We start from the raw sequence: 11,604 nt of genomic DNA on the forward strand, positions 1-11,604 counted from the left end.
AACTGGAAGAAAAAATGGTTAGAGTTTGTTCTATTTATTTTCTTAGCTTGATTCTATTTTGCTACTCTTCTTGCTCCACTCGCTGTGTTGAGCTCTTCGTTAAAAAAAAAAATTATTGTTAGCTATTATTATTATGCTTAAATCTCCGAAAAAAAATTTGTTATCATAGTTAGTATAATAAAATAATGTTTAGGATAATAATAAGTTATTATTATTTTTTAATAATAAATGAATAATACTGTTTAATAAATAAATGTTTATTATTTTTAATAATTTATTAATATTTTTCTAATAATAAACGATACTGTTTAATAATAGAATACCATTTAGGATAATAATAATAAATTGTTATTATTTTTTAATAATACGTAAATCATGTTTAATAATTTTTTATTATTTTTTGAATACTGTTTAATAAATAAGTAAATTATTTTTAATAATAATAAATAAATAAATACTGCTGTTAATATTTTTTGAATAATAATAAATAAATACTTTTTAATATTGCTGTTATTATTTATTGAATAAATTATTAACTGATATTATTTAAAATTTAAATAATTATCATTTTTCTTTTTACAAGCTATCAGGCCGCCAGATATCTTTAATGAGGTAGCTGCAGCGTTACTGGTATTTACTGGGTTTCAACACGTTTCACGAGTAGGCGAAATGAGAGGTCATTTTGCACTGCTGAGTGCATTGTGGAACAGTGGAGGCCAGAAACTCACACGTTCCACCTTCCAGTTGGGGAAGTGACGGTGACGCTGGAAGACATTACATATATACGTGGCCTCCCAGTTAATGGGGAGCCCGTCACGGGTAGAACAGACAGCAGTCATAAATTTCTGGTAGAGAACTGCATTGTTTGTTTTGGTCGGGAACCAAGTCCACAGGATCATGTCTTGGGTAAGGTGAATCTTGCATGGTTCGGCGGTGCAGAGACACTGAACTGTGTGACACGCAAGAGTCCATTGAGCGGTATGTTTGGGCTCACATTTTCTCTATTTGTTGTTGTGCTCCACGAAGTCGCCCGCTAATGTCATTCGAGTGCATAGAGTGGCACCCGACAGACCGGGTTAGACGATAGTTTGGGATGCAACAGCTTCCACCAGGCCTGGCATTCGACTTTGGCCATGATCATTGCAAGCGATTGACAGGAGCACAGAACCATGACTGGGGAGAGATTTATAGTCAATGGGTTAACAGGTGGAGATTTGACCGCTATAACACATTGCAGTTAGGCGAGGAGATTATTAACTTTCATCCTCTCCCAGTGTACTACGTGTGGTACACACAGTAGTATGGGGTTCACCTACGACTATCAGATAGAGTTGCAGGTGAAAAGGTTGGCACGAATGAACCACAGGAGCAACAAAAAGAACCAGCTGGACTTCAGCAGCAAGTCCCCCTTCATGAGCAGCAGTTTCAGGTATTATTATTATTATTATTATTATTATTATTAATTTTTACCGTTTTAAATTATTATTTATTATTGTTTAGGTTTATCTATTATCATTAATTACTATTGTTAGCTAGGTTCCGGCATATGAGCATCACTATCAGGTCCCGGCATATGAGCACCAATATCAGATGCCGACATATGAGCAGCAGTTTCAGGATCCGACATATGCCCAGTAGTTTCAAGATCTGGCATATGCCCAGCAGCAGGCACCGGCCTACGGCCAACAGCAACAGCAGTGGCCAGCATATGAGCAGCAGACACCGTACATACTGGAACGACAGCCCCCTCAGGCACTTAAGCCCTACATACCACAGCTGGTAATTCCAGCCGATGGTTAGTTTAGTCCATTGGGTGGATCTGACACCCTCAGCTTGTCTCAGGTCCTGAGAGATATAGATTATCTATTTTTGACGCCACCGCAGGAAGGGCCTACTCCATCTCAGCAGTCTGGTGGTCGTCACACCACATCAGGTCATGCTAGTGACTTCAACTTTGATCGATTGACGGGTCATGTAGATCCTCCCGGTCCTTCCGCACCACCGCGTACCCAGTTGTTTGATTTGAATGAGTACCCGCAGCATGAAGAGGGAGATTTGGGATATGACTTGCAGCACTGGTATGATCTTGGAGGAGCGAGTGCTACGGGGATGAGTGGTTCCAATTTGTGTGACACTGGTGGTGCGAGCATGCCAGATTTCAGTGGTCCTGACGTTGGCAGTGGTCTGGATGCCGGTGTGTCTCAGTGTCATCCGTATAACTTATGGACACAGACTGCGCCTCCGGACAAATACACCCCATCCTTGTATTCGAAGAAGGCGCCGAGAAAGTAGTCTGTTGTAGTTGATCTTGTATTCAGTGTTGTATTCAGAGTTGTATTCAGTGTTGTATCTTATATTTAGATGATTCTGTTTAGTATTATTATTATCATATATTTAGCTTTGTTCTCGTATAACTCTGTTCGAGATTATCATATTACACTTTTGTAACGAAATATTTATGTATTAAAAAGTTACATAACGAGGTTACATAAAAAGTTACATATAATTGTGAAGTAGGTCATAACAAAGTTACATTGAAAAGCTTAACCACTAATGACCTCTAGCAGAGCTTGGACCTGCGCGTTGAGGACATCGGCTGCGGCTATGTCCCTCGCGTCCACATATAGTACTCCGGCGAGGACCACGCATAGCCCGCGAATCCATCTCATTCAAGTAGCGGGTTGACTTCGGTCTTCCTTTTGTCGCGCGCCTCAATGTTCAGTTGGCGATCACATTCGCTCCTTCATATCTATCCCACGTAGATGGGTTACCCATCGGAACAAACTCGCCTCTGTATACCTTGCAAATTTCAGACATCTTGTACACGTCGTGCACATATACTTGCCAATCAAGACGCTGGTTAGCGCAACATGCAAGAGCGTGGCGACATGGGAGTCGCTCGACCTGGAAATGGCCACAGTCGCAGTGTCGTTGCGCAAGGTTAACAGCGTAAACAGAACCATCTTGCATTTCCCGAACCTCAAACATCTCATTGCGCCTGTCGAACCGGTTGACCACAATGTTTCTTGCACGTCAAAAGCTTTCTTCAACTCTTTTCGTTGCAAATTCTGAATACGTGAATCCGTTGTGGACACGCTCATGAGCCTTGGCGCTCTTCCGAGTAAACAATTCATTCAGCCGATAGAAAGTAGACCTAACAATGGCAGTCACAGGAAGGTTGCGTGCACCCTTCATGATAGAATTTATGCACTCTACTAAGTTTGTCGTCATATGTCCCAATGATGACCCCTATCGAATGCCAACACCCATCTCTCAACACCGATGTCATCGCACCATTGAGTATATACCTCACCCCGCTCTTTAAGTCTCTGGTAGTTTTTGTTGTACTCCTGTTCCGTCCTAGAATAGCCTGTTGAACAATTCATTTAATCGTAAGCAGATATCACAAAATTACTATGAATAGGACCATAACAGCTAAATGAAATACCTATGTTAACCACTAGTTTATGCAAATACGGAGCCTTGAACCTCCTTAAGAAGTTGGACTCGATGTGCTTGATGCAGTACATGTGCCACGCTCTTGGTGGTGACCATGCACCATTACTGTGAGCTACTGCAGCATCGATAGAGGTATGGCGGTTAGAAATAATGCCCACACCATTAATGGTAACAACATATTTCCGTAAATTGGTCAAGAAAAACTCCCATGCGTCTGTTGTCTCACCCTCGACTATGGCAAATGCAATGGGGACAATGTTTTGGTTCCCATCTTGTGCAACCGCAACCAGAAGTGCACATTTATATTCACCGTACAGGTGCGTGCCATCAACCTGCACTAGTGACTTGCAGTGTCTAAATGCTACAATACATGGATAGAAGCTCCAAAAAATGCGGTGCAGTACTCTTACACCTTGAACCTCCTCACTCTCACGGTAAAAGGGAAGCGTTTTAATTTGCACATGAGACCTTGGCATCTTCACAGTCATTGCTTTCAACCATACTGGCAGAGTCTGGTAAGAAACTTCCCAATCACCGAAAACTTTTGCGACAGATTTCTGCTTTGCCAACCAAGCCTTGCGGTAACTTACAGTGTAGTTGAACCTGGATGGAATTTCTGCAATAATAGACTTCACCTTTATCGACGGGTCTACTTCGACTAACGACCTAATAGCCTCTGCAATTATGTGTGAGTCCAACTTGGCATGATCTTGCGAAATCGTGTTCATGGTGTACGTGTGTTTGCCATTGTATCTTCTGATCTCCCAACAAGCTTTCTTTTGAATCAAGCTAGCCCGGATAAGCCAATCACAACCTGCACCATAACCCTTGCATTTCACATAGAATATCTGCAGCTCAGACTCATACACAGTGTAATCAACTCTTCTAGAGATAGTGTAGCTTTTGATTGCAGATATCACCGATTCTCTCAGACCAAATTCCATTCCGACACTAAACTCACCATCTTCTGCCGCAGCATTGCCTTCACCTACGACATGTTCGCCACCATCAGTAAGACAAGGCAAATAAAATAAACATTGTAGGTAACTTGAATTAATAATCACAACATACCCATATTCGCATACTCAGAAAATTCCGGGGCATGCATGACTTCGAGATCTAGAGTCCGCATAAAAGACGGAATACCAAACGGGTGCTGGCTTACAATCGCATCCGCTTCATTTTGCACCGCCGGATTGCCTGCCAAGTCTCCGTTATCATTTTCATCATCGACTTCATAGTTGGATTCAAACTCCTCTTCACTGTCATTATTATCTTCCTCCCAATCTATATCCCCAAGATTATCAACATTGACCTCCTCGCCAACCGCACCCAACCCCGACTACTGTTCGAACTCAACGTATAGCTCTATCATCGGCACGTGAAATCGGGTTTGTTGATAAATACATAACATCTGTTGCATACTGGCATCGTCAGTGATGGGCATTCTTTGAAACTGTATCAGCCCACTAAATACTTGTACAGGATTCCTATATAAAATGTTACTCACCCTTTTCAAAATATGGCTTTGAATGTTATTACTAAGCCCATTTTGCAACTCTACAAAATTCATAGTACATGGAATAGCAAATGACAACAGACATTCACAAACAAAAATCACTCCTTCATGTGTGTTTGGTATAGCCTCACCGTTATAATACATTCGCAAATTTACAATATTTTCCATAACTTCAACCTCACTTAATCCAACTTTTTTGACACACCTAACTGCCAAAAAACCTAAGAACTACGACATATGTGCAAGAAAGAAGAATAGAATGAGTAGAAGTGGAGTGAGGCAAGTTGAACGAGTCTTGCTTCGTATTTATAGCAGGACTCTTGATTAAAATATTTTTTTTAAACAAAACGCAACCTGCTTTTTAGTTTTCCCAAAAAAAATCTGACAGTTTTCCAAAAAAAAAAAAAACTGCTCACCACTAAACGCAGGCTACGTTTGGCTAAAACGAAATAAAAAAAAATTGAAAACCTTACAAAAAACAAAACACAAGCTACGCTTGTTTAGTTTCTTAAACAAAAAAAAATGAAGACAAAAGTAAAACGTAAGTTACGTTTTACTGCTAACACCATAGTAGTAAAAATTTTGTCCATATGTCTATTTTATTGCGCAACACCAACTTTTTTTTCATAACAAAAAAATCAGCCTCTTTTTATAATAAGTCTTAAAAATTGTGACATATTAATTAAAAAGGCAAAAGAGAAAGAGAGAATGGAGAAGAGATAACTTCTTAGTTTTAGAAAAAATTAGTTTATTTAAATTATAAGGAGATAGAGTGAAATATGTCATATTTTAATTTTTAAATTAATAATATATAATAGATTCTAATTATAATTGCAATTGTAATAAAATAATATTATATGATATATTTTAATTATTAAATTAATAATTAATAATTATATATAGGGATAAGTATGATTTTAGTCCCCAACGTAGGGGCTGAAAATTTATTTCGTCCCTCGGCTTTTTTTCGCTTCAAAATGGTCCCCAAAGTTTCAGTTTGTTTTAAAATCGTCCTTTTTACCAATTATATTTTTTTATTACCAAATTACCCTTTATTAAAAAAATTATAAAATAAAATAAATATAAAATAAATAAAAAAAAAGAAAAAAAAGAAAGAAATGGGGATACAGAAGCGGGGTGGGAGAGGGGGGGCGAGAAAGAAAGAAAGGGGGGGGAGGGGGGCCGAGAAAGGTGTTGGGGGGAGGGTGGAGGGGGGAGAGAAGAGGGACGCCATGTCGCCGCACCGCCGCCGCACCGCCGATCCCACCGCCGCACCGCCGACCCTTCTTCTTCTTCTTCTTCTTCTTCTTCTTCTTCTTCTTCTTCTTCCCGCCGCCCACTGACCACACCGCCGACCCCACCGCCACTTCTTCTTCTTCTTCTTCTTCTTCTTCTTCCCCACCGCCGCACCGCCGCCCGCTGTCCGCCTCTTCTTCTTCTTCTTCTTCTTCTTCCCGCCGACACCACCGCCGAGCCGTTGTCCGCCGCCCGCCGCTTCTTCTGGGTTCTTGATGATGATGATGATTTTCTTATTCTGAGTATTATTGTTGTTTGATTTTTTTGGATTTTCTGAATTCTGGGTTTTGATGAGGATGATGATGATGATGTTGATTTTTTTATGTTTTGGTTTTTCTGATTTTCTGATGTTGATTTTTCTGGATTTTCTGATGTTTTGGTGTGATGGATGCTGGTGATGGAGTGGCAGTGGATGGGGGGGTGGTGGTGGTGGTGGTGGTTGTTCTGATTCTGAGTTCTGATGATGATGATGATGGTGGTGGTGGTGGTGGTGGTGGTGGTGGTGGTTCTGATTCTGAGTTTTGATGATGGTGGTGGTGGTAGGTGGTGGGTGGTGCTGGTGCTGGTGCTTTGCATAATTTTGGGGAAGAAGAGAGAATTTTGGGGAAGAAGGGATAGGGGCATTTTGGTCCGAAGGACGGTTTTAAAACAAACTGAAACTTTGGGGACCATTTTGGAGCAAAAAAAAGTCGAGGGACGAAAAAAATTTTCAGCCCCGACGTTAGGGACCAAAATCATACTTATCCCTTATATATAAGAAAAATAGAGTTAGTAAAAGATGAAGAGACATTAAAAAAGGGAGAACAGAATGAGAGATCTTTTTAACTTTAAAGGAAAAGATTTCAATTCAATTACAGCAAGAGAGTGTTATGTGGCATATAATAAGTGGATAAGGGAAAGAGAACTTCTAGGCTGCATTTGTTTATGAGAACATGCTAAGACAAGATACTGAAAACAAGATATAAATGATAGAAATATAAACAAGACATAAAGGATAGAAATATAAAATTTTGTGTTGTATTTTGTTTGGTGATAATCTAAAACTAATGATGAAAATCTAATTTATTCTTATTTTTTTCATTTAAAAAATTTGAGAGGAAAAATATAATAATAAAAAATATAATTATGAAAAATTAACAAGAATAATGAAAAAAATGAAAAATAGGTTGTGTCCCTTGTTAGTGTTTCCGTGTCCTTCCTGTCAGAATGGATATAAAATATACTAATTCAATGTCTCTAAACACATTGTCTCTATCCATGTCTCTTCTGTCAGACACGATTTTGTGTCTTTGTGTCCCTGTCTCTGTAAACAAACGCAGCCCTAGATCTTAGTTTTGGAAGAAAATATTTTAATGGGATAGAGTATTATGTGACATATTTTAATTGTCAAATTAATACTCTTTCCGTTATAAAATAAGTGTTACTTTTATTTTTTGGGATCATTGAAAAATTAATGTATTTGGATAAACCCTTTATTTGGATACATTAACTTTTCAATGAACTCAAAAGTTAAAGCAACACTTAGGGCCCGTTTGGATAGGTTTATAAGTTATTTTTTTTAACTTTTAACTTATGAAAAGATATAATATTAATGTTTGGTACAATTTTTAAAACTAAATTGTAGCTTTCTAAAAAGTTATTTTAGTGCTTATGCAGAAGTTAAAAAAAAATGACTTCTCTCAAATAAAATTTTTTTTATCACTCTTCTCTTAAAATAAACACTTTTAGAACTAAAAATCTAAATACAAAATCACTTATCTATAAATTACTTTTAATATAAGTATTTATTATTTAAGTTTTTTTTTTTTCGAAAGCAACTTAATTAAGTTGTTTATCTAAACTGAGCTTTATTTGGAAACGAATGAAATAATGTATAATTGATTTCAATTTCAATTGTAATGAAAAGATGTTATGTGATATATTTTAGTTGTCAAATTAATAATTTATAATAATATATAAGAGAGATAGAATAGGTGAAAGAAGAATAAAGATAGAAAAGGAAAGGGAAAAAAAGAGACTTTTTGATTTTAAAAGAAAAATTCAATTTAATTATAATAAAAAAGTATTGTGTAATATATTTTGATTGTAAAATTAATAATATATAATAAATAATGAATAAATTTATTATGGAAAGAGGAGAGTAGAAATATAATTATCTTATTATTAAAATGACAAATTTTATATATCAATTTCTCTTTATACCACTGACATTAAAAAGTTACTTAATAATTGTATTAATTATTTAAATTATTTTATTAACATTAGATAAATTTATTTTTAAAATAATAGAAATAATTGTTTAATATTAACCGGTATAACTATAAGTAATAGAAAAGTTATTTTTATTGGAAATTAAAATTATTTGGTTGACGTTAAAATTGTTTTTGGAAATTGATACTTGTTCTGGACCGACTAATGGCCCATCAAACCGTTAACCCACGATACCTAGACCACCTTTGGACCCGTCACGGGCCAAATCGGGTCGTCTTTTCTCATTGGCCGCCTTGATATCGTAACAACCATTTATGGTTCAAATAAAAGTAGTTGGAGATGGTGATTGACCCATAAAATTTATATTGAAGTGGTAAAAATAATATACATTATTATCAAAAAGATATATTAATTTAAATTTAAAAAAATAAAAATATATATTAATTATTCGAATAAAAAATAAAAAATTATATATAATAAAATAGAATAAAAGATAAATAAATAAATAATAAAGATTAATAAATTCAATAAATTAAAAATAAAATAAAATATGTAAATTTATAAAGAGAATAAAAAATTAGATTAATATCTAAATTATAATTGCTTGAATTATAATTTGTAATTGAAAATATCAAAAAAGAAAAATAATAAAATTTAAAGATATATAAAGTTATAAAGAGTTATATTAAAAAAAATAGAGAATTTAAAATTAACTTTTTGACGAAAAATAAAAGGATTTAAGAGAATAAATGAATGATGATAGCTGGGATTTGAGAATGAGAGAAGACTAAATTTGATTAGATTAACTAATAGTCAAAATTATAAAAAAATAAAGTGGATTTGAGACTTTAAATAATTGGGATAAATTTATTTGTAATGGGGCATATTATATATGTATATATATTAAAAAAAAAAAAGGATTGCCCCCTAATACACCACCTAGATCCGTCTTTGGTTGGAGGCTTAGTCGAGTGGCATATTATATGCTCCTTTAACAACTACACTTAGATTAAAGTCCTACGGAAAGAAAAATAACCCAAAAAATAAACCTATGTAGTGTGTGTGAGTGTATTATGCATGATAATATCTAGGATTAAAAATCGTCTAATCCACCTGACAAAAAAAAATATTTAAACAAAAAAATCTAATGTGATATGATTTTTCTCAAATATTAGAAATTCAAAAACTAGCTAATTTCATGCTATATTAGAGGGAGTTTCTACTCTTCCAAGTATGATATAAATTTTAACTAGTCTCTATTTCATTAATTCCTTTTAATTTGAGTATCGAAATGTCATGGTAAGTACCATCTATTTTGTTGAAATTTGGCTCAGTCATCAACTCCATCGTCAAGCTGTCGGTACCATCTACTACACAACCAAGTAGCTCAGGATTCATGAACAGGCCAGGTCATACTCAACTTAAAAATAAGATATAAGTTAAGTCGTCGACCCATCGTCAAGCTATCGGTGCCATCTACTACACAACAAAGTAACTCGTGATTCATGAATAGATCAGGTCATACTCAACTTAAAAATAAGATATAAATTAAGTTCATAAGCGAGTTTAAATTTGATTTGACTTCAAGACGTATGTATAAAAATTAAGATAAAATTAATAATTGAATATTAGTTCTCAAAAATATTTAAATTAGGTATTTTAGTCTTTAAAAAAAATTTTATTCTTTGAAAATCTTTGAAAAATACTCTTATGGGACATATTAATCACTAAGCTACTTTGAGTCAATTTTTTAATATGCATATTAACCAAATAAATTTTTAAAAAATTTTATTATTAGACAATTAGATCCTCAAAAAATACATTCTAAGACAAATTAACCCATATTTAAAATGAGACAATGATCAATCAATCCGACAAAAATAATTCATAAGGACTTTTAGAAAATTAAAATTTATTAGAGACTAAAGTGTCTAATTTAAAATTTTTTTAAAATTAATTTGAATATTTATTATTAATAATTTGTTATAAATTAAAATTTATACCAATTATATTGTGTTTTGAGTCCGAGCAGGAGTTTGGATCCGCTTTTGAGATTTGGATTAGTTAAACTTGAGCTTTATAATTGAGGTGTGAACCGAAATTTTTGGATCTTAAACTTTTGTTTCAACTTACGTCTATCCCTCTTAAGTGATAAAATTACGTGAGAGCTAGACCAAAAAAATAGAGACTTTTGAGAGCAATATGTATCTTCAAAGGCATATGGATAGACATGTTCAGATGTAATTAATTTCGGTCAATTACATTAAATATGCCATCAAAGGCATATGGATAGACATAGACATGATCAAATGTAATTAATCTAGTGAGTTATAAATATGCCATCATAGGCATATGACTTACTATATATATACACAGACATACATAAGGTGTTTCATGTAGCTAAGTGCGCAAACCGGAAAACTGAATACTCATAAGATGAAGGCTTTTACTTATGTTCTCATCATTCTCTTTATTTTTTCCATTGGAATCGGTATATTTTAGTTATTCGTTAACGAGATTTAATTATTTGTATCTTATGTGCGTGTTTGTTTTTCTTTTTTTTTTTTTTAGTGTTATTTTACCTTTATTTTGTATATTGTTAAGAATGTTAAAAATGGATTTACTTTAAAAGATACTTCTATTTTATTTAGATTTTTTAACAGAAAAAGAATTAATAATCATTTTTTATTCTATAAATTTATATGCACGTGTAAATTTTTTTTTTTTGGAAAAAAATAACAAATAGATACAACTCAGGATCGGTTTGTGGTTTAGTTTGTATTTATATTTTTTATTTTTAGTATTTCATAGAGAACAAGAAAAGAATTAAAAATTGAATTTTTTTTAATTTTTATCTTTTCTTAAATAAAATCCTCAAAACTAAAATTATTTAAAAATAAAAAGGAAATACTTTTTAAAACCAAATAAACTCTAAAGATGTCTTTGTTTTATGTTTTTGTTTTCTATTTTTATTTTTAATGTTTTATATTTTTAAGATTTTATGAAGAAAAAAAATAAAATCTTAATTTGTATTTGTATTTTTTATTTTTTCCTGCAAAATTTTGAAAATAAAATATTAAAAATAAACAAAAAATTAAAGTGCAAATCATATGCATTAC

The 11,604-nt window shown here is 33.8% G+C and overlaps 1 protein-coding gene across 1 annotated transcript; it reads right to left on the bottom strand.

Annotated features, from left to right (window-relative positions):
• Window positions 1-2,718: 2,718 nt before the first annotated feature.
• On the bottom strand, window positions 2,719-5,146 carry LOC107637076 (uncharacterized). The gene is made up of 7 exons (XM_088484965.1): window positions 5,110-5,146; window positions 4,885-5,019; window positions 4,531-4,746; window positions 3,449-4,447; window positions 3,309-3,370; window positions 3,077-3,249; window positions 2,719-2,998 (listed from the first exon to the last, which is right to left on the bottom strand). Exons 1-7 carry the CDS (start codon window positions 5,144-5,146, stop codon window positions 2,719-2,721), a joined length of 1,902 nt encoding a protein of 633 aa, XP_088341091.1.
• Window positions 5,147-11,604: the final 6,458 nt, after the last annotated feature.

This window comes from Arachis ipaensis, chromosome B4 (assembly GCF_059453495.1).
Source record: "Arachis ipaensis isolate K30076 ecotype BB chromosome B4, ASM5945349v1, whole genome shotgun sequence".
Taxonomy (NCBI): Eukaryota; Viridiplantae; Streptophyta; class Magnoliopsida; order Fabales; family Fabaceae; genus Arachis; species Arachis ipaensis.